Source organism: Nycticebus coucang, chromosome 10 (genome assembly GCF_027406575.1).
Source record: "Nycticebus coucang isolate mNycCou1 chromosome 10, mNycCou1.pri, whole genome shotgun sequence".
In the NCBI taxonomy this organism is placed as follows: domain Eukaryota; kingdom Metazoa; phylum Chordata; class Mammalia; order Primates; family Lorisidae; genus Nycticebus; species Nycticebus coucang.
The window spans coordinates 115,305,997-115,328,819 of NC_069789.1; the positions used below are offsets into that span (position 1 = coordinate 115,305,997).

At 48.2% G+C, this 22,823-nt stretch overlaps 1 protein-coding gene and 1 non-coding gene across 2 annotated transcripts in view; one reads left to right on the forward strand and one right to left on the reverse strand.

Annotated features, from left to right (window-relative positions):
- Positions 1-1,163: 1,163 nt before the first annotated feature.
- Positions 1,164-1,298, forward strand: LOC128597953 (small nucleolar RNA SNORA70). Its single transcript, XR_008383488.1, has one exon. It is a non-coding gene; the product is annotated as a small nucleolar RNA SNORA70 (small nucleolar RNA).
- A 669-nt stretch (positions 1,299-1,967) lies between these two features.
- CPT1C (carnitine palmitoyltransferase 1C) overlaps positions 1,968-22,823 on the reverse strand; it is a 28,399-nt gene continuing 7,543 nt past the window's right edge. The window contains exons 3-19 of the mRNA XM_053606574.1: positions 13,884-14,023; positions 11,761-11,932; positions 11,440-11,541; positions 11,219-11,356; positions 10,693-10,770; positions 10,368-10,475; positions 10,183-10,267; positions 9,380-9,575; positions 9,077-9,259; positions 8,024-8,129; positions 4,764-4,880; positions 4,207-4,371; positions 3,929-4,063; positions 3,051-3,203; positions 2,641-2,754; positions 2,445-2,537; positions 1,968-2,279 (exon numbers count right to left, since the gene is read on the reverse strand). Coding sequence (XP_053462549.1) covers positions 2,052-2,279; positions 2,445-2,537; positions 2,641-2,754; positions 3,051-3,203; positions 3,929-4,063; positions 4,207-4,371; positions 4,764-4,880; positions 8,024-8,129; positions 9,077-9,259; positions 9,380-9,575; positions 10,183-10,267; positions 10,368-10,475; positions 10,693-10,770; positions 11,219-11,356; positions 11,440-11,541; positions 11,761-11,932; positions 13,884-14,023 — 2,313 coding nt within the window. The 3' untranslated portion in view covers positions 1,968-2,051. The remainder of the gene's footprint in view (positions 2,280-2,444; positions 2,538-2,640; positions 2,755-3,050; positions 3,204-3,928; positions 4,064-4,206; positions 4,372-4,763; positions 4,881-8,023; positions 8,130-9,076; positions 9,260-9,379; positions 9,576-10,182; positions 10,268-10,367; positions 10,476-10,692; positions 10,771-11,218; positions 11,357-11,439; positions 11,542-11,760; positions 11,933-13,883; positions 14,024-22,823) is intronic.

Here is a 22,823-nt window from a genome sequence, read left to right on the forward strand (position 1 = left end):
TCACCCTCTGGTAGAGTACCATGAGGTCACACGGCTCACAGCAACCTCCAACTTCTGGGCTTATGCGATTCTCTTGCCTCAGCCTCCTGAGCAGCTGGGACTACAGGCCCCCGCCACAACGCCTGGCTATTTTTTTTGTTGTTGTTGCAGTTTGGCCGGGGCCGGGTTTGAACCTGCCATCCTCGGCATGTAGGGCCGGCGCCCTACTCACTGAGCCACAGGCGCCACCCTCTACCATACTCTTTTAATTATTTTTTAAAGTCTGTAAAGTCTATCCCACACACAAGTGGAGGGGAATTAATCTCTACTTTTTGGAGGGAAATGTGTCAAAATACTTTTGGACATTTTTTGAAACCACCACAGAGTTGATGGTCTGGCTGTGGGGGCTAGGCTGGTGGTTTGAGCTGTTAAGAATTTTGGTTTGGTGGGCAGCGCCTGTGGCTCAGTCGGTAGGGCGCCGGCCCCATATACCGAAGGTGGCGGGTTCAAACCCGGCACCGGCTGAACTGCAACCAAAAAATAGCTGGGCATTGTGGCCGGCGCCTGTAGTCCCAGCTACTCGGGAGGCTGAGGCAAGAGAATCACTTAAGCCCAGGAGTTGGAGGTTGCTGTGAGCTGTGTGATGCCATGGCACTCTACCGAGGGCCATAAAGTGAGACTCTGTCTCTACAAAAAAAAAAAAAAAAAGAATTTTGGTTTGGTAGTTGGATTAGTGTTATTATACTTGATGGGCAGCAATGGGGCTTGGAGTCATGGTGCGCTGGAATCACGGCAGTGGTGGGTTGCATGATTGGGATTTGGTGTTGATCTGACTGTGGTTGGGCTGGTAGGGATTGTACTGGTAGGGCTATCAGGAGTTCAGTGGAGGTGTGGTCAGGGAGTATGGTGTTTAACATCATAAGTATGGGTCAACTTGAAGCCTGGGTTATGGTGGAGATAAAGGAAGTACTGTCGGGATGATGGAGTTAGAGTTGGAATTTATTGTATTAGCTGTATGGTTCCAATTGCAGTTGAGTTTAGGGGATACAGTGGGGTGTGGGGTCATGGCATTAGGGTCGTGTGCACTGAGTAGTGGACTTCCTAGTCATAGGAGTTGAATCCACCATTGAGGTGGAAGGTGAAATGGCTGGAGTGGGGATGGATAAGAATTCTGCTGGATTCTCTTGTAGGTAATTATGCAGACCGTGTTCCTTTTCTCATGAGAGCCTGGTGTGCAATGGTGGCAAACAGCAGCCCCCTTGGTAGTATATGTAGCCTGTTGCTTGTACGGGTTGCTCTAAGGGACATTACTTTCTTTTTTTTTTTTTTTTGTAGAGACAGAGTCTCACTGTACCGCCCTCGGGTAGAGTGCCGTGGCGTCACACGGCTCACAGCAACCTCTAACTCTTGGGCTTACGCGATTCTCTTGCCTCAGCCTCCTGAGTAGCTGGGACTACAGGCGCCCACCACAACGCCTGGCTATTTTTTTTGTTGTTGTTGCAGTTTGGCCGGGGCCGGGTTTGAACCTGCCACCCTCGGCATATGGGGCTGGCGCCCTACTCACTGAGCTACAGGCGCCGCCCAGGACATTACTTTCTGATACATGTTCATGTGTTAGACCTTGTGCTGTATAAAATATATTAGATTTAAAAAAAATTTTGGTGGATTCATTTGGAGGTTGTCAATTGGACAACATGGATTGGTACTGAATGTTTAGGTTTGGAAGTGGGCTTGAGGTGGAAAGTTGGTGTTAGGGCAGGAATTAGGCTCAGGAGAGCTTGTGGGGTTGTTTGACTGGAACTTTCCTTTAGTTTGACTGAAGTCAGGAGTGGAGTGCATTGGGCAGGTGTTGTGGGTTGTGGTTGAAGCTGTGATTGTAACTGGGAATTCCTGGTTGGGGCCAGGGTTGGATGCAAACTCGTCTCCTCGGCCTTGATCCTCGCCTCTACCATCCCTGCCCTGCCCAAGAGCGTAGCAGACACCACACACCCAGCTCATGCGTCTTTATTGGCCTGGAGGTGGGGTCTCCAAAAGGCTGCCCCTGTCCTGCACTAGCACAGCTGTGGAGATCTTCACTCTGGTTCCTGAGGGAGACCAGCTCCCTGCTGAAAGGGGTCAGAAATAGAGGATCTCATGGATGCCTTGGAACCCGGAGTCTCACTGGAGAGAGATGCATACTTGTGCCTCAAGTCCTTCTCCCCTGACCCTCTGAACCGGCGCTTGAAATGCTGTCCCGTCTGGAACAGAGAGGCCACATCCAACAGTGCGTCCTCGATGTGCTGCCCCAGACTGTGGGAGTCCTGGGAGGAGAAAAGCGTCAGGTCTAGAGGAAGGTGGGAGAGGGGATCCTGGGGGTTGGAGAAACAAGAGAGCTGGGGACCTGGACCCTGGGGTCTGAGGGCGGAGGGCCTGCCGTCAGAACCACGGTCTGAGGTGGGGGGGGGGGGTGCTCCAGTTTGTCTCACCGTTTTTGTGCTTGACTTTTTGCTGGAGATGTGGAAAGTGATCATATCATCCCCCATGAAGATATAAGAAACACCATAACCATGGTCATCAGCCTATAGCGGAAGAGAGAGAAAGGAACAAAATAGTCCCTGGTCCCTCCTCCCCCACTATGCAGAGGTGCAGGCCCTTCTTTCCTCTGGGCCCAACTTCACTTACAGGCCCGAATCCACCACCCGAAGAAACATAATCCGGGTAATTGTGAATGTCAAACAGGTGCATTTGCTGAACAGGGATCTGGCTGGTGGACAACGGCCACTGCTCTGAGTAAACCTGTAGATGGGAGACGGTCACATGTGCGGGAAACAAACCTCAGGTCTACGCTCCCACGCCTGGGTTTCCCATTGCCCCTGTCACTGCCCCCTGCTCCAGGCCCCGCCTCCTCCTGACCACGCCCCACAGCCCACCCACCGCTGCCCGCTTCCCCTCTTCCTGCCTGCCCTTCTTGCCCCCGCTGCCACCCAGACTTCTCTCCTGTCCACCTCCTTTCCCGGCACCCTTGCCCTGATGGCTCTCCCTTCTTCAGTGGTTCCCCACTTCCCTCTCTAACTCTTTCTCTGTGCTCCAACCTGGGTCAGGAAGGGCGACTGCAAGTGAAGGAATCTGGACACTATGTAGAGAGCGAAGAGGTGGCGGTCGGCTCCCTGCCCGCTCATCGCCGCCTTTACCAGGGCCTGATGCTTGTCCACCGCCTCGCGGAACAGGGTGAGGCACTGCGGGTCCTGGGGCCCCGGGGGAGGCCATAGATCATGGAAAGACAGCAAGTGGGCTTACTGCTGCCCTTGTGGCACACCCAGCCTCAGCCCAACTTACCAAATCCTTGCAAGGCAGAGATAGCAACCCCAATTTACAGAGGGGAAACTGAGGATCAGAGAGGGTAAATCACTAGCCCAAAACCAGGTGGATCCCCAGATCTTTCTTTTTTTTTTTTTGGTTTTTGGCCGGGGCTGGGTTTGAACCCGCCACCTTGGGCATATGGGACCGGCGCCCTATCCCTTGAGCCACAGGCGCCACCCGATCTTTCTGATTTCACAGCCAAATACCTTGCACTGAACTAGAGTTCCTCATAGGTGGGGGCAGAGGAGTCTGTACTGATCTGTATTTCTGACCAAAGGTTCAGAAGGGGTTTCTGAGGTTATGGGGAATGGTGCCAAGTGGAAGTTACAGGTCACACAGAGGTTAAATAAGCAGAGGCCCCTTGTGGAACTAGGGCCACTCTTGGGCACTCCCAGTCCCCTGTATGACCACCACAGAGGCACACACCACACTCTGCTGGGTGCACTGTCTCCCTATCAGCAAGTTCCTGGAGGTCAGAGAACAGGGCTACTCATCCCTTGTCCCTAGTGCCATCACAGAGCCTGGTCTCAGTAGATGCTCATAGAGGTTGCAAGCGGATGAACAATACATGGAAATGGCCCATGCCGCCGCCAGCGAGGGCTGCACCCACCGTCTTCTCTTTGTCCTCCATGGCTCTCACGAAGCTGCAGGCTTCCCTCGTGCAAGACCTCACTGTCTCTGTCCGGCCTTCCAGGAACAGGCGAGTCATGGCCGACTCATAAGTCAAGCAGAATTGACCCCTGTCCTGGGGGACAAGGAGCAGAGATGTCTATCAACTGGGCTCAGGACCAACAATGGCAATGACTTAGAGTAACCAGGAAGAGGGCAGGTCTTGGGGGCACAGGTGGACTGAGGTACCGAGGGGATGGGGTGGGGAACCCAACTGACCCGGAAATGGGCCAGCTGCAGGGCAATCTGGATGAAGCTGTCTGAAGAGAGGTGGCAGCGTCTGATGAAGCTCTTGCCGAAGTGGGAGAAGGGCAGGATGTGGCAGTCTATGTTTTCTGACAAGGCCTTTGCTCCCCTCAGAGCTAGAGAGATAGATGGGTGGATCTGCCAGAGGGGGAGGGAGGGAGGGAGGAGGTTGGGGTTACGGATGGGGGTAGGGTTGGAGCTGGGCATCAGGCTGGGGGGCTGGATGTGAAGGGGAGGAATGTGGAAATGGGGACAAAGAAGGGAATCAGATGGGACTGGATTTAGGAATGAGGACAGAAGTAGGATTGAGAGCAGTTTGGGATTGGAGATGGGAATGGAGCAGGGAATGGGGTGGGGTGTGGGGACTGATGTGAGGCTGGCAATGGGTCATGATGGGAGACAGTACAGGGCTTGGGCTTGGGAGCAGTGTTAGGGATAAGGTTGATTTTGAGGTAGAGATTGGGGATGAGTTTAGAATCAAAGCTAGAAATTTCAGGACTTGAAGAAAAGGCCCAGAAGCCCAGCCTCACCTGGTCTGGAAGGTCCCACTGGAGTCGCTGGGGCCAGGGGAGTGTGGGGTCAGGATGTCCCTTGCAGTGACCATCTGCTGAGTAGCCCAGCTGGAAACATTCTGTGGCCAGGGTGAACTGCATCCAAATGGAGGCAGTCAGAGTCCCCTCCTCCTCTGTACCAAGGGCACCTAGCCAGGGACCCCATTTCATCAGTCCCTTGGGGTGGGGCAGTCCCTTCCCTAGTTAACAGACATCTCTGATGTTCACAGATGGGTCTCAAGGTCCATGGCCATCAAGAACGAGACAAACATTAACTAGTATTTACTGATCTGTACTTCTGACCAGTAGATGACTAGTGGCCACCCCTCCCTTCCCAAGACCACCCTATGTCCCTGGGACTGGAGAATAGAATACTTTGAGATTCCCAGGGCAGCATTTATTCTAACTAAGTGGTGCCCACATTCTGCTGGCTATGGAATGTTCTAAACCAGCCCTAATCAACCACCTACCCCTGACCAGCCCTCTTTCTTTGAATTTCCACTTAATTCTCACAGTGACCCTAGGAAGAAGGGATTAATACACTCACTGTGAGGTTAGAAATATATTAGGAGAGGCTTGGCACCTGTAGCACAGTGGTTATGGTGCCAGCCACATACACCGAGGGTGTCGGGTTCGAACCTGGCCTGGGCCTGCCAAGCAACAATGACAACTGCAACAAAAAAAATAGCCAGGCATTGTGACAGGCACTTGTGGTCCTAGCTACTTGAGAGGTTGAGGCAAGAGAATCACTTGGGCCCAAGAGTTGAGGTTGCTGTGAACTGTGGTGCCAGGCACTCTACCAAGGGCGATGTAGTGGGATTGTGTCTCAAAAAAACAAACAAAAGGGGTAGTGCCTGTGGCTCAGGGAGTAGGGAGCTGGTCCCATATGCCGGAGGTGGCGGGTTCAAACCCAGCCCTGGCCAAGAACCACAAAAAAACAAACAAACAAACAAAAAAAGGCTCAGTGCCTGTAGCTCGAGCAGCTAAGGAGCCAGCCACATACACCAGAGCTGACAGGTTCAAATCCAGCCTGGGCCCGCCAAACAATGACAACTACAACCAAAAAATAGGCAGGCATTGTGGTGGGCACCTATAGTCCCAGCTACTTGGGAGGCTGAGGCAAGAGAATCACTTAAGCCCAGGAGTTTGAGGTTGCTGTGAGCTGTGATGCATCAGCACTCTACCCAGGGTGACAGCTTGAAGCTCTGTCTCAAAAAAAAAAAAAAGAAAAGAAAGAGGCTTGGTGCCTGGGGCTCAAGTGGCTAAGGCGCCAGCCACATACACCTGAGCTGGTGGGTTTGAATCCAGCCTGGGCCCGCCAAACAACAATGATGGCTGCAACCAAAAAATAGCCAGGCGTTGTGGTGGGTGCCTGTAGTCCCAGCTACTTGGGAGGCTGAGGCAAAAGAATCGCTTTAACCCAAGAGTTGGAGGTTGCTGTAAGCTGTGACCATGGCACTCTACCCAGGGCAACAGCTTGAGGCTCTGTCTCAAAAAAAAAAGAAAAGAAAGAAATTTATTGGGAGAATACCTCCCTTTATCTTGTTCTACATTGCATCTCTTCCTCAGCATGGGGCAATATGCAAAGATGACAGGACAGCATGAAGTGATGTGAAGGGTCTCAAGTGAAAATGAGTCAGTGGTTTCATTTGCAAATTGAATTAAAAGAGAAAAATTCCCATTTTACAAACAAGAAACAGACACAGAAGGGCCAAAGGTTGGCCAGTTGCAGTAGCTGGCTAACTCCTGTAATCCTAGCACTGAGCAGAAAGAACACTTGAGCTCAGGAGTTCAAAAGTAGCCCGAGCAAGAGTGAGACCCCCATCTCTCCTAAAAATAGAAAGTGAGGGACTGCCTTGTAGTCCCAGCTACTCAGGAAGCTGAGGCAGGAGGATCACTTGAACAAAGAGGAGTTTGAGGTTGCTGTGAGCTATGACTCCATTGTACTCTACCCAGGGCAACAGAGTGAGACTCTGTGTCAAATAAAAAATAAAATAAAAAACCCAGCCCTGGCCAAAGTGCAACAAACAAGTAGCTGTGCGTTGTGGCGGGCACCTATAGTCCCAGCTGCTCAGGATGCTGAGGCAAGAGAATTGCCTAAGCCCAAAAACTGGAGGTTACTGTCAGCTGTGACGCCACGGCATTCTACTGAGGGCAACAAAGTGAGACTCTGTCTCTTAAAAAAAAAAAAAAGAAAGAAAAGAAAAACTAGCTGGATGTGGTGGTGGGCACCTGTAGTTCCAGTTACTCAGAAGGATCTTTCTTTCTCTCTCTCTCCCTCTCTTTTTTTTTTTTGAATGCCGAGGCGTAATAGCTCACAGCAACCTCAGACTCTTGGGCTCAAGTGATTCTCTTGCCTCAGCCTCCCAAGTAGCTGGGACCACAGGCATCCGCCATATCACCTGGCTGTTTTTTAGAGACTCTCGCTCTTGCTCTTGCTCAGGCTGGTCTGGAACCCATGACCTCAAGCAGTCTGCCTGCCTCAGCCTCCCAGAGTGCTGGAATTACAGGGGTGAGCCACCACACCTGACCCCTCAGGAGGATCTCTTGAGCCCGAGTTTGAGGTTGCTATGAGATATGATGCTCATACCCAGGGTGACACAGTGAGACTCTATCTCAAAACGAACAACAACAACAACAAAAAGGGCCAAAGCTTACAAGGGGCTGTTGTCATTCTTAAGATCTGGCAAGGGCTTTTCTTGTCCTCATATACTCAAGGCCCACCCTGGGCTAGGGAGCCCTACCCAGCCCCAGTGGGGGGTGCTGCCACTGCCCCCTATAATTTAGGGACTAAATAGAGAAAATAGAGATGGACAGGGCTGGACAGAGGTTTAGTGATAACAGAAATTCCAACTCTTTCATTTCATGAAGGGGGAAATTGAGGCTCAGAGGAGGAAAGTAACTCGCCCAAGGACACAAAACAAACCAGAGCTGAAAGATAGTTCTTCTGACTCTGTGATGTGGTAGGAAAACCTCACACTCTGGAATCAGAGCAGTCTGCATTCATGCTCTCACTCTGCAAACTTGTAACTCCTCACTGTGCAACTCTAGGAAAGTTACTTTCCTTCTCTAAGCCCCTATTACCAACTCATCAAAGCAAGGTCAGCATCCCAGACCCCCTTGTTTGCTGGGTGACCCAGGGCTGGCCTCTGCTTCTCTCTGAGCCTCAGGCCCTGGAAGACAGTCTTTGGAAAGGGGATTGGGGGCCTCCAGAAGAGGAGGAGGGCTGGCTGCCCTACCTCCCACATGTGTCCTGAGATGGGGCAGTCAGCCCACGAGTGTTCCACGCTGAGGCCCAGCTTCCCGTTGGAGAAGACGATTAGGGTGAAGGACTTGTCAAACCAGCTGTTGGGGAAAATTCAGAGGAGTCACTGAGAGTTGGGGAGCGGGGACTCAGGGTACTTTCTGTGGCAGTTCAGGGGGCGTTACGAGGTGGAGAGATGTGGCAATCAGCTGGGGTGCTGTGTGAGGACCTTTAAGGAGAGGTGGCTCTGGAGAATCTCCAGACATATCTAGGATTCAAAATTTAGAGGTTTTAAGGAAACTTACTGAGGAAAGTTCAAGGTTTTTGAGGGTTCTGGAAAGTCAGGAGGACTCTCCTGGGACCTAAGAAGTCTGAGTGATATCCAATAGACCTCCAGAAGTGGGCCGAGGATCTCTAGGTGTTGGCATCCAGGTCTAGGGCCTAGGTTTGGGGTGCCTGCATTAAGTTTTGACTCTGAGATGTTGAGATTTGGTTCTCTGAGTCTGGGCTTTGGTCATCCTCAGATCTGAGATCCTGGGTCTGCATTATGGGTCTGGGATCCTAGATGGAGGAGTTCTCTAGGCAGAGGTCTCCAGATCTGGGATTTTTTTGGGGGGGTGGTGGTGGTTTGAGACAGAGCCTCAAGCTATCGCCCTAGGTAGAGTGCTGTGGCATCACAGCTCATAGCAACCTCCAACTCCTGGGCTCAAGTGAGTCTCCTGCCTCCGCCTCCCAAGGACTACAGGTGCCTGCCACAACACCCGGCTATTTTTTGGTTGTGGCCATCATTGTTGTTTGGCAGGCCTGGGCTGTATTCGAACCTGCCAGCTCAGGTATATCTGGCTGGCGCCTTAGCCGCTTGAGCCACAGGCGCCGAGCCCAGATCTGGGATCTTTAGATCTAAATGGCCCCATGGATCGAGAAATTCCAAAAGTCTGGGCTCCAGAGTCTGGTTGTTTATTGTCAAGGGTTCGTAGGTCTGGACAATAGCTTTTGGGGGTTCTGGGAGACAATAGCTTCTGGGAGCCCAGACCTGGAACTAACTCACCGGTCATGGCCTCTGCCAGCCAGCAGGAGGTGGGCATATGCATCCAATGAAGCTGCTGGGTCCTCCCTGGTGAGCCCTGCAGGCTCAGAGTCGAGTGACACAAAGAAAGCAGCCCCTTCCACTGCCTCCAGGGCCTCTGCTGCCTGTGTCTTCAGGGATCTCCGCACCTTGGCCCACATTTCCCTGTTGGACAAGGGATGTACCTGAGTCCACTCTGCCCAGCTTCTACCTGGCCCTGAACTGCCCTTCACAGCCTTAGGATGGCTGGCCAGCCTCTGAATGGCCAGGACCTCTGACCCTTACCTGGGTGCAGCAGTCAGGGCAGCCAGATGTTCCTCATGGGGATAGGCAGGTGAGGAATCCTCCAGGATTCGCTGAAACTGCTGCTCTAGTGCCCTTGGGGAAAGTAGGCCATTTGGGGAATGGGTTCCCACAAGGAAGAATCGGCCCCGGTGGAGGACAGCCACATGTTGGCTGTCATGCAGGTGGCGGATATAGTCTATAGGTGGCATTGGCAGAAGTATGGGAGAGGGGAGAGCAGACATATTATAAGGATGACCATTGATTAAGCACTTCTTACATGCCCTAAGCTGTTTTAAGAACTATTTATTTATTTATATTTTGGAGACAGTCTCACTTTGTCACCCTTGGTAGAGTACTGTGGTGTCATAGCTCACAGCAACCTCAAACTCTTGGGTTCAAGCAATTCTTTTCCCTCAGCCTCCCAAGTAGCTGGGACTACGGGAGACCGACACAATGCCTGGCTATTTTTAGAGATGAGATCTTGCTCTGGCTCAGGCTGGTTTCGAACTCGTGTCAGCTCAAGCAATCCACCTCCCTCAGCCTCCCAGAGTACTAGGATTACAGGCATGAGCCTCAGCCCCTAAGAACCCTTTTAATCTTCACCTGATGCCATTAGTATCCCATTTTAGAGATGTGCGAACTGAGGCTCAGAGAGGGTAAAACTTGCCCAAGGTCACATAGCTAGGAAGCAGAGTTGAGATTCAAACTCAGGCAGGCTAGCTCCAGAAAACATGCTCCTTAGCCACTGTATTGTTTTGCCTCTATCAGTGTGTGTGTGTGGGGGGGAGAGGGTGGGTTCTCACCTTTTTGGACTCCTGGAACCCGTGTGGTATTGAATATCTTCTCATACTGGGCAGAGCATAAAGGGCGCATTCCCATCAGCAAAGTCTGCAGAAGACCGTGGACTCATGAGCTGCCTTTCAGGACCCATGCGGCCCCAATACCAGAAGATCACACCTTTGTCTCCTGTCCACAGCAGCCCTCTTACCGGGGGGATCTCCTGTCGGTTCAGGCGATGGCGGTACAGGAGGAGGGCATGGACTGCATTTCCAGCTCGAGCAGCCTGCAGAGGCGTAGGTGTGACGTACAGGAAGTCCTGGGGCCAGCAGAGGGGATGAAAAACACCTAGGGTCAGGTTTGCCCCTAATGGGGGAACTGACCCAAATTACAGGTCATAACCCCCAAAGAGGGAGGGATAATGAATTCCAGACTGTCTCAGATGCAGGTCACTAGCCATAAATGCCACATCTACCCAGATATCCCAACCCTAGGCCTCGTATGCTCTGACCAAAGCCCCCTTATCCCTTTCTCACCATCATGTAATAGTTGCTGTTCACCATCAGCGGGTTTCGGGAGCGCAGGTACACAAACTCCTCCCACCAGTCACTGACCTGGGAGTGGGCAGAGACATACAGCTGGGGCAGCTGGGGCAGTTGGGACTGTATGGGAGAAGGGTGGTGGAACAGGGCAGTCCTCCTGTCTGTCCTGTGTCACACAGGGAGCATGGAGCCAACAAAGGAGGCCATCACGGTCCGTGACTAGCATTATCGAGAAGTGTATTGAAGGAGGATCAGCAGCTAAACCATGCTACTCTCAAAGTTATGGAGTATTACACAGCCGCTAGAAGGACTAGGCACATTTCTACTCACTGACATACAGTGAGGACCAAGACATACTGCTGAGTGAAAAACACTAGAGGCACAACAAAGTAAAATACGTGGGCCGCTGTAATCCTAGGACTCTGGAAGGCGGAGGTGGGTGGATTGGAGGAGGGGCTCAGGCCTGTCTGGCTCAGAACTTTGCCTTCCATAGGGGGCCTGGCGGCACGGTGGGACTCACGTAATTGGACGCCCACCAGGACTTGAGCCAGAGGTACCACTGGAGCAGCGACGCCTGCAGCCTCAGGAATTCCTGCGCCAAGACCGTCGTCCAGTCGAAGTCCTCATCGGAGAGGACAGGTCGTACCGACTCCAGGTACTAAAGAGGTATGGTGGAGAAGAGGGCAGACAGGTTACACACCCGGCCCGCCTCCCGCCCCATCCCAGAGCGACCAGGCCCACCTTGCGCACTGTGTCCTGAACCGAGGGCACCGGCTGGCGCGGCAAAGAGCGCTGGTAACTGAAGAGCACGGGGTGGCGGCCAGAGAAGATGCGGACCAGGGCCTGAGAGAAAGGGAGAGGAGGTACTGGGTCATTAAACCCCTCACTGGGGCCAGGGACCAGGGTGTCTGGGAGGGCAAACCACGGAGAGAAAGGGACATAGGTCCAAAGAGACATAGAAAGGGAAAACTTAGACCCTAGAAAAAGGGAAAGGAAAAATGCAGAGGGGGACAGAGATGTGGGTGCTGGGAGAGCCTGATTAGGGCTCTGCCCCTCACATACCATCCAGGTCTTAGTGGGTGAGGACATGGCTCCCTGGGGTTCAAGAAGCCAACCATGGTAGGACAGAAGCAGTCTCAGGGCCACATGAAGCGTGAAGATCAGGGCTCCCCACAAACATGAAGCAAACAACGCGGCTGCTAGGACACCTTGAAGCCCATGGTGCTGTGCACCCCTAGGGGGAAAGGAGAGATTGGGCCTGGGTCTCCAGCCTCAGAACTCCTTCCCCTCTAGCCTCATCCAGCCCCTCCACTGGTCCTTCGCTGTTGGAGACAAATCTTGTAGAACTAGAGTCAGAGAAGTCCGTTTTCCTCATTTGTAAAGTAGATGTGAACCTCTGTCACACACACCCATATCCCCTACCTCCAAGTCCACTGTGTTGGCACCAAGCTTCTTTTTTTCTTTTGTTTAGCAGGCCCTGGCTGAGTTTGAACCCACCACCCCTGGTGCACGGGGCTGGCACTCTAACCATTGGGCAAGAGGCACCCCCAAGGACCAAGCTTCTAAATCACTTTCCAAGAAATTGGTAGGTGCTTAATAATTGGGAACCATGCTTTTTATTGAAGGGACACTTTTACCTCCCAGATACCAAATCATTACTCAAAGTGTGGTCCCTGGATGAGCCCCAGTACCACCACTGGGAGCTTGTTGAAAATATATATTCCAGAGTCCTATCCTGCCCTACTGAGATAGAACCTCTTGGGGCTGGGCCCAGCAATCAGTATTTTAGCAAACCCCACTCGCCCAAGGTGATCCCAAAACCAGCTCAAGTTTAGGAAAACTTGTCTAAAACTATACCAAATCCATGTTTGCTTGCAAAGTTGCAATCAGACCTGTCAACAAAACTCACCTGGGGGAGATGGATCACATCACCTGCCCTCTGAAGGCTGGGTAAATCTAACCTTCCTAGAATTTCTATATCTGATCGTGGGTATGCCCTTTGGAGGCATTTGCACAAATTGTGAACCTTCTTCCCCAGGAGGATTAATCCAAGAACTAGTACCTGCCACGTTACGAGCACCTGGTTTTCAAACCTTTCCTGAAGATGACAGTAACAACAACAATAATGCAATCGGGCCAGCAGTGACTCACACCTATAATCCCAGCACTCTAGGAGGCCGAGGCAGGAGGATCCCTTGAGCTCAGAAGTTCAAGACCAACCTGAGCAAGAGTGAGACCCCATCTCTACTAAAAATAGAAGTATTAGCTAGGTTTCAAAGGGGGCTCCGTGGCCTCAGCTACTCAAGAGGCTGAGGCAGGAGGATGCCTTGAACCCAGGAGTTTGAGGTTTCTGTGAACTAGGTTGCCCCTGTAGCACTGTAGCCTGGGTGGCAGAGTGAGATCTTCTAAAAAGAAAAGAAAAGGGGGCTTGGCGCCTGTGGCTCAAGTGGCTAAGGTGCCAGCCACATACACCTGAGCTGGTGGGTTCGAATCCAGCCTGGGCCTGCAAAACAACAATGACGGCTGCAACCAAAAAATAGCCAGGCGTTGTAGCAGGTGCCTGTAGTCCCAGCTACTTGGGAGGTGGAGGTAGGAGAATCGCTTGAGCCCAGGAGTTGGAGGTTGCTGTGAGCTGTGATGCCACAGTACTCTACCCAGGGCAAAAGCTTGAGGCTCTGTTTCAAAAAAAAAAGGGGAAAAAATGCCAGATATGGTGGCTCATGCCTATAATCCTAGCACTCTAGGAGACCAATGCAAGGGGATTGCTTGAGCTCAGGAGTTCTAGACCTGCTTGAAGAAGAGTGAGATCCTGTCTCTACTAAAAACAGAAAAATAAGCTGGATGTTGTGGAGGATGCCTGTATTTCCAGCTTCTCAGGAGGCTGAGGCAGGATGATAGCTTAAGCCTAGGAGTTTGAGGTTGCAGTGAGGTATTAATACAACGATGCCACTGCAATTAATCTAGGGCAACAGACTGTGACTCTATTTCAAAAAAGAAAAAGAAAATGTGCACAGAGAAGAAATAAAAATCACCTACCTTTTATTGATGCTATACTTTCATTAATCTGACCCAAAGGAAGTCTCAGAAGTTACTTTTCATTAGCAGGCACACCCCACTGATGAAGAAACTTTCTGGGTGGAGAGAAAGGGACTAAGGGGTTACTGAGATGAAGTGGAGAACCATACCAGTCTGGCAGCAACTCTTTGATCTTCTCCATCAGTCCTAAAGAAGGATCCAGTTGGAGGAACCAGGAAAGCTGTATCGTACTGAAGAGGAAGAGCCAGCTGAGGGGGCTGGCAGGAAACACACCAGTGAGAAAGTCATTCTGTGGGGGAGGAAAGGGTATACATTCAATCATTTGCCCTTTCCTCTGAGCATTTACTCTGTGCCATTCTCACATATTTATTCAGCACCCAGTGTGTACTGAGCCCTGAGCTGGGTGCTCAAGATACAATGGGAAACAGACAGATCTGAGTCCTGCCCTCAAGGAGGTCAATCCAGAATAAAGCAAGAGTTCATGGAGGCAGGCAGTGCCTGTGGCTCAGTGAGTAGGGCACCAGCCCCATATACCGAGGGTGGGGGGTTCGAACCTGGCCCTGGCCAAACTGCAACAAAAAGTAGCTGGGTGTTGTGGCGGGCGCCTGTAGTCCCAGCTACTCGGGAGGCTGAGGCAAGAGAATCACCTAAGCCCAAGAGCTGGAGGTTGCTATGAGCTGTGACACCACAGTACTTTACTGAGGGTGACAAAGTGAGACTCTGTCTCTAAAAAAAAAAAAAAAAGAGTTCATGAAGGCAGGACAAGAAATGGGAGGAGCTCTGTCTGTCTTGTCACAACTTGAGGTCATCAGAGAAGGTTTCCTAGAAAGGCAATTTAACCCTTGAGATCTCAGGCAGGATCTCAAGGGTTAAATTGTCAAAAAGGCAAAATTATTTCCTGTACATAGCAAGGTCTGGAAATCAGAAAGCCTTCTACCTGGTTATGGAATAAATAAAGAATGAGTGAAAGCACTGGGTTACTAGCCAGACTCCCAGGGAGGTGTGAGAGACATAACTAACATTTAATGAGTACTTACTACATTCCAGGTCCTATTTACCAGGAAGAACACTTTAAATCCTCCCAACAACCCTGTGACATAAGTACTAAGATGATATCATTTTACAAATGAAGACACTTGGGTTCCAGCTCACACAGAGAACATGGTCAGGACGGGGGAAGAGTTACTATTGGTTGGGTTGTCACCACTGTGACTCAAGAAACCCTTTCATCCTTTCCCTTCCTATATTTAACAAATAGGATGGCCTTAGACGTCATGGTTTAGAACTCGGGCTGTCAGGTCTCATCCTATGGGCTCAAATATCTTCTCCATCACTTACTAGCTGGGTGACCTTGAGCTAGTGACCTCATCCCTCTGTGCCTCAGTTTCCTGATCTGCAGAATGAGAATAATCCTAGTATTCAACTTCTTGTTGGGGATTTATTGACTTGACAATCTTCCTTTGCTTTGGTAGGAAAAGGTTTCTGGTGAACACTTTATTTTTTATTTTTGTTTTTTGTTTTGAGACAGAATCTCACTTTGTCACCCTTGGTAGAGTGCTCTGGCATCATAGCTCACAGCAACCTCAAACTCTTGGGCTCGGGGCAGCGCCTATGGCTCAGTGGGTAGGGTGCCAGCCCCATATACTGAGGGTGGTGGGTTCAAGCCTGGCCCTGGCCAAACTACAACAAAAAATAGCAGGGCGTTGTGGTGGGCGCCTGTAGTCCCAGCTATTTGGGAGGCTGAGTCAAGAGAATGGCCTAAGCCCAGAAGTTGGAGGTTGCTGTGAGCTGTATGATACCATCACACTCTACCAAGGGTGATAAACTCTGTCTCTACAAAAAAAAAAAAAAAAAAAATAATAATAATCCTCTTGTCTCAGCCTCCCAAGTAGCTGGGACTACAGGCCTACCTGCCACTACACCTGGGTACTTATTTTTATTTTTTAGAGGTGGGGTCTTGCCCTTGTTCAGGTCTCAAACTCCTGAGCTCAGGCAATCTACCTGCCTCAGACTCCCAGAGTGCTAGGATTATAGGTGTTAGCTACCATGCCAGGCCAAACATGGTTATTTTTGTTGTTGATTTTTTTTTTTTTTGAGATAGAGTCTTACTTTGTCACCCTTGGTAGAGTGCTATGGCATCATAGCTCACAGCAACCTCAAACTCTTGGGCTCAAGCAATTCTCTTGCCTCAGCCTCCCAAGTCTTGCTCTTGCTCAGGCTGGTCTTGGAACCTGTGAGCTCAGGCAATGTACCCACTTCGGCCTCCCAGAGTGCTGGGATTACAGGCGTGAGCCACTGTGCCTGGCCCTGTTGTTGAATTTTTTTAAAAAGTGGTTATCAATTTTTACATCTGGTGCTCTGGATTATAGAGAGCAGGCTGTGAGATGGCAGAGCCCTCACAGCCTGGGGAACATTCAGGGAATGAACCCCCAACTGCTTCTTCTCCATTCCCAAAACAGCCATATTCCTTTCTTCCTGCTTCTTCTGCCAGAAATCACGAGCCCTTTCTTTGTCTAGTTAACTATGCAGAGATCCTTGAGATCTCTCCCTCCTTTCTCCTTGTCATATGCTAACGAAGTTAAGTTGTAAACACTAAGTCACATAGTTCTTCCTTTGTTTTGTTAACTATGCTGGGATCATCGTGATTTTTCCCTTCTTGCTTCTTGTCATATCTTAATGAACTTGAGTAGAAACCATTAACAAGATAGTTTGTCTTTGTTAAAGTTATTTACATTTTTCTATTGTACTATAAGACAAAAACTATGTCTTTTATTATGCTACCTCCCCCTGGACAACCCTGTACAGATAGTATAAAATAAAGCTGATTATGTACTTTGGTGCTGGCTGTAGCCATCAGCTCAGCCAGTCCTCCCAGTCCTATCCTTTGTTTCCATGTCTTCTCTTGTGCTGTATTTTCCTCATTTCCCACAGATTCCACTCTGGTTTACTCCCCTTCACCAAGCTGGTTCACGACAGGTGGCGCCCAAACAGGGACCAGAGTACAGAATAGTAGGTACACACAGGTGAGGGAAGCCCCCTTGAGGATGAAGAAGTGAAACTGCACAGTTGGTAAGTAATTTTTGTGTGGACGGGGGTAGTTTTCATCGGGAGTAACAAATTATGGGACAGTCAGGCTCTCAAGAGTGAGAACTCTTTACTCAAATGCTCAAATCTATGCTAAAAACTAGGGGCTATTGTGTTCATACCAATCAAGTAGAACGCTTTCTCCAATTTATTCAAGAAATTTGTTCTTGGTTTCCAGAGGAAGACACAGTCAATGCAGCAACTTGGAATAAAGTAGGAGAGAAACTATGCTCTTATTATACAACCTAGGGTCCTTCTCGGTTTCCCACTGATGTCTTTCCTCTTTGGGAACTAATTAGAGACTGTTTAGACCCCAACCCCTATGAACAGGGATGCCCCCCTTTTCAATCTGTGTCCCCTTCTGCTCTGGCAGAAAAACCCCTTCCCCCTGAATTCCAACAAGAGTTACAAGATGAGGAACGAAAGTATGAAAAGGAACGTTCCTCTTCCACCTCAGATGTAGACACAGACCCTTAGGTAATTCTATGGCTAGAATTACCTAAACCTGTTTTATCTTACCTCTCTTCATACCCTTCTTTGCCAAAGTTCAAAGAATTTGCCTCTGCGGCATCTTTAGTGCCTGGATAAGAGGCCTAAACTGTTCTTTAAGCCTATAAACACTTTTGAAAAATTACAAATGAAAACACCCATTTCCTATTTAAGATACAAATTCTCAAAAGGTTCAATTCTCCAACTCAATTAACTTTAAATAGTTTAAAAGGTGACCATGAGGGGCTCCCTAGACTGCTCCAGTAAGTGCTATGTACTGCAGGGGAAGCCTAGTGGTCACCTGGACAGGCGGGACTGGGAGTGCAGTGCTTCAAGACTCCTAGCAGCACTGCCAGAAGATCTCTCCTGGGAGTCTTGAGGTTCTGCTCCCACACACCCATTGTGCCCAATCACCATGGTCTACCTACTTTAGTTTGGTTGCACACTGAAAACTTCAATTTTCATTAGTTCTAATTTTGTTCTCAAGAAATTTAGTGTTTCTATATTTGTTGTGTATTAAACCTAGGTGAATTGCTAAAACACAAAATTAGATAATTAAAAAATTAATAATCTGAATAAAAATATGTTTTAAAGGGTTTAAAAGTCTGGGCAGTGCCTGTGGTTCAGTGGGTCGGGTGCCCACCCCATATACCGAGGGTGGCGGGTACCAACCCAGCCCTGGCCAAACTGCAACAAAAAATAGCCGGACATTGTCGTGGGTGCCTGTAGTCCCAGCTACTTGGGAGGCTGAGACAAGAGAATCATGTAAGCCCAGGTGTTGGAGGTTGCTGTGAGCTGTGACGCCACAGCACTCTACCAAGGGCAATAGAACAAGACTCTGTCCCTAAAAAAAAAAAAAAAAAAAAAGGTTTAAAAGTGGCAAAGCCTGTATGTCTGTCTCTGTTTGTGTCTGTACATGTCATGTGCCTATATTTCACAATCAAAATATATAAAGAGCTCTAACTAATTGGCAAAAAAGATGGGTGTAAGCACTTACATTAAGTAACTTATTAGAAAAACAAAAACTCATGGGCGGCCCCTGTGGCTCAAGGAGTAGGGCGCCGGTCCCATATGCCAGAGGTGGCTGGTTCAAACCCAGCCCCGGCCAAAAACCACAAAAAAAAAAAAAAACAAAACAAAAAAAAAACAAAAACAAAAACAAAAACTCAAATCCTTTCTTATTCAAATGACTTTACTAGTCTTTAACAGATAATATTAATCTTAAACCTATTGTTAAAATTCAAATGTTTAAAAATGATAGAACCACCACTTCTCCAGCATTTCTAGATTGTCCTGAATTTTACGGTGAACTTATATGCTTGCTATTAAGCCTCTGAATTCTGACATTTAGAAAGATGACTATGGTGAAACCTAAGAACGTGTTCCCCATACTTGGGCCAAGAACTGCAGAGCTTATGGTCTAGCCCACATGGCCCCCTTCTCCCTACTTCGGCATTGCCCCCTGGCTATCGTGAAAGCCTTGGTGGCCACATGGCCATCTGGGACTTAGGGAGACAATGAAAAAACATCAGAAAGGGTAACCTTGTTACCAAAATTTCTTTCTTCAGTGAATCCTTGGTCTGGGAGATTTGAGAATTGAGCCCACAGATCACAGATCAGTAATAAAATAACATTTTTCTGGACAGAGGGGCATGCAGAGGGAATGAAAAGCACCAGAGCTTTTTTTTTTTTTTTTTTCTGAGGCAGAGCCTCAAGCTGTCGCCCTGGGAAGAATGCCATGGCATCACAGCTCACAGCAACCTCCAACTTTTTTACACCCATCTTTTTTGCCAACTCCAACTCCTGGGCTCAAGTGATTCTCCTGCCTCTGCCTCAAAGTAGCTGGGACTACAGGCACCTGTCACAACGCCTGGCTATTTTTTGGTTGCAGCAGCCATCATTGTTGTTTGGTGGGCCCAGGCTGGATATGAACCCGCCAGCTCAGGTGTATGTGGCTGGCTCCTTAGCGGCTTTAGCCACAGGCGCCGAGCCAGTACCAGAGCTTTTGGCACAGGGATGGAGGCCCAAGTTGGAGATCTCTTGCATGAGTCCTTTGTCTAGGAGTAATATTGGCTGTAAAAGAAATTTTAGCCAGAACTTGGTAAATGAAAAAAATACCTTCATAAACTAAATAGATACTATTTTAACAAATAAATGAATACAGCCTCTTCCCTAGGGTAAACTTATTATTTACAATGTTGGTTGTAGGGAGAGGATTAGGGTGTATGCTCCTATTCCAGGGTGGGACCTCGCAAAACAATTCAGGCTGCTTTGTTCATATCCTTGCTAGAGTTCAGAAGGTGTGGCCTTCAGGCTACTACCTGTTTCTTGCTAAAGATAGAAGTTTGATTTCTGAGCTCACCTAAGCCTGAAATATGGGGGGTCCCTATCTAACCCTAAGTAAGAAAATCTTATATCAATGTTATTTTCCATACAATGTCTTTTAATTGTAATAATTTAATTATTTAAATTGTTTGGAAAACGGAGTCATTATGAAAATAAAATTATTGTCTTTTAAACCTCATAATTATCAGTTTAGCCAATTAAATAATTAACTTCAGAGTAAATTGTAATCCTATTTTATGATATATGATTTTTTAGAAGTAAAAAAATTAGACAGAAAAGAATATGGCAACTCTAAATTTAGTCCTTTTAAAATATTAAGACTACGAAAAGTCTCAGAAAGACATTAAGCTTATTTGATGTATTAAGAATGTATAAAAATATTATCTAATAGAAGTTATAATTAATTTTCTATAAATTATTGGCCTATCTTAGTATATATTATCAGTAATAATTTTAATTCATCCAAAAAGTGTCTTTTTAATTCACCTCAAAAAAATGTCTTCAAAAAGTAACTGAATCCAAAGTTTGTCCTACAAAGGAAATTACTTTGGAAATTAAAAACAAACTTCAAGGACTTTAATTAGAATGTTAACATGGGGCGGCACCTGTGGCTCAGTGAGTAAGGCGCCGGCCCCATGTACTGAGGGTAGCGGGTTCAAACCTGGCCCCGGTCAGACTGCAACAAAAAATAGCCAGGCGTTGTGGCGGGCGCCTGTAGTCCCAGCTACTCCGGAGGCAAGAGAATCACCTAAGCCCAACAGCTGGAGGTTGCTGTGAGCTGTGACGTTATAGCACTCTACCGAGGGTGACAAAGTGAGACTGTCTCTAAAAAAAAAAAAAAAAGAAAGAAAGTTAACACGTCCAAGAGTATTACCTAACTTCAAACAGGACAAAAATCGGTTACTTGAAAATCCTATTTTGGGAAACAGGTCGAAAGCCAGCCCCGGCCCCTCTACAGCAGGGGCAATGTCTATTGTTTCCCAACTGCTCAAAGGCAGCACAGGATTAAACCTCAGTCCCACCACCAGAAATAGGCCCTCAGGCTAGCCCAACAGGTGTTTATGGACCTTTACCTAAAAATACTGTGAAACTTCTCTTTAAGATAGTAGTTTATCTATAGAAGGTCTTTTAATTTTGCCAGAAGTAATTGACTCTAATTATGTCCAATAAATAAATAAATAAATAAATAAAAGTCATGGCTTATACTACTCAAAATTTCATCACTATAAAAATTGCCCAACTCTAGCCGGGCGTTGTGGCGGGCGCCTGTAGTCCCAGCTGCTCGGGAGGCTGAGGCAAGAGAATCGCGTAAGCCCAAGGGTTAAGAGGTTGCTGTGAGCCGTGTGACGCCACGGCACTCTACCTGAGGGCGGTACAGTGAGACTCTGTCTCTACAAAAAAAAAAAAATTGCCCAACTTTAACTTCTCCCTACCCGTTCTATTTACAATACCCTAGAACTGTTAATAAAACTGAAAATTGTAAGACTTCTTCAACCAAGAATTCCATCCCCAACAGCTATTCCATGGCACTATTCCTTAGTAATTATAAACTTAAAAGATTGCCTTTTTACTATCCCACTTCACCCTGGCAATTAAAAACATTTTACTTTCAGTTTACCTTCTAATTTCAGAACTCCTGTGCAATATCAGTAAACAGTCCTTCCACAAGAGATAGCTAATAGCCCCGTCTTACATCAAAAATTTGTTGCTGTCGCAATATTGCCAATTCGTACACAATTTCCTACTACTGACATTCTCCATTATATGAATTATATTCTCCTTTCTCACCCTGATTCTTCCACATTAACAATCGTCCTCTCTCATTTACAGAACTCATCAACAGTTTATAGGTTATGTATAGCCCCAGAAGAAAATACAAAGTCTCCCTCCTTTTTCTTAGGTCAACTCATTGAGGACAGACAAATCCGACTGCAAAAACTTCAAATCCACCCTGAAAAACTCATACTTTAAATGATTTTCGGCAGTTACTAGGAGATATTAATTGCCTCCGCCCTCCATTAAGACTTACTACTGGAGGTTTAAAGCCTCTTTTGACATCCTTAAAGGTCCAACTCATCCTTCTTCTTCCTGTTTTTTAACTCTTACAGCAATTGGAGCTCTGGCAAAAGTAGAGAGAGCCCTGCAGCAGGCACAAGTTACCCACATTGATCCCAATTTCCCAGTTTACCTACTAACTTTCCCTACCTCTTACTGCTTTATTGTGGCAATCTTTCGGCCCTTTAGAATGGATACATTTAGGAACAACACCAAAAAGAGTTTTAACTTCTTATTATGAGATGATTGCTGCTTTAATTCTTAAAGGTCGCCAACGAATTAGGCAACTCCTAGGACAGGACCCCACATTTATCATTGTCCCTTATTCTACTGACCAACAACAATGGCGCTGGGAAATAGCATCTTGGTGGCTATTTTGCTAATTTCACTGGCCAAGTGGACTGTCATTACCCACCAGATAAAATTATTCAATTTGCTTCCATCACTTCTTTTCTTTTTCCTTCTACTATTGTTTCCCAGCCAGTTCCCCCTCAGGTACGTACTGTTTTCACGGATGGCTCTATTTCAGGTATTGCAACTATGGTCATTGACAGTGAAGTTTTCACTGAAAAAAACTTTTATTCCTCAGCTCAACGTGTGAAATTACATGCTGTTATTATGGCTTTCACTCACTTCTCCCAGACTTCTTTTAACCTTTACACTGACAGCAAATATTTAGTAGACGTTTTAGCCACTATTGAAACAGCTCTTATTGGACATACCACAGATGAATCTTTATTTAATCAATTTCTTCATCTACAGAAACTTATCCATGCATACCCAGGATGATGTTTTGTTCCCCCCACCCACCCAGCCCCGAGGCAGAGCCTCAAGCTGTTGCCCTGGGGGGAGTGCCGTGGCATCACAGCTCAGAGCAACCTCCAACTTCTGGGCTCAAGTGGTTCTCCTGCCTCCACCTCCCAAGCAGCTGGGACTACAGGCACCCACCACAACACCCAGCTATTTTTTTGGTTGCAGCCATCATTGTTGTTTGGTGGGCCCAGGCTGGATTCGAACCCGCTAGCTCAGGTGTATGTGGCTGGTGCCTTAGCCGCTTGAGCCACAGGCACTGAGCCCAGGACAATGTTTTGTAGGACACCTCCAAGCCCATTCTT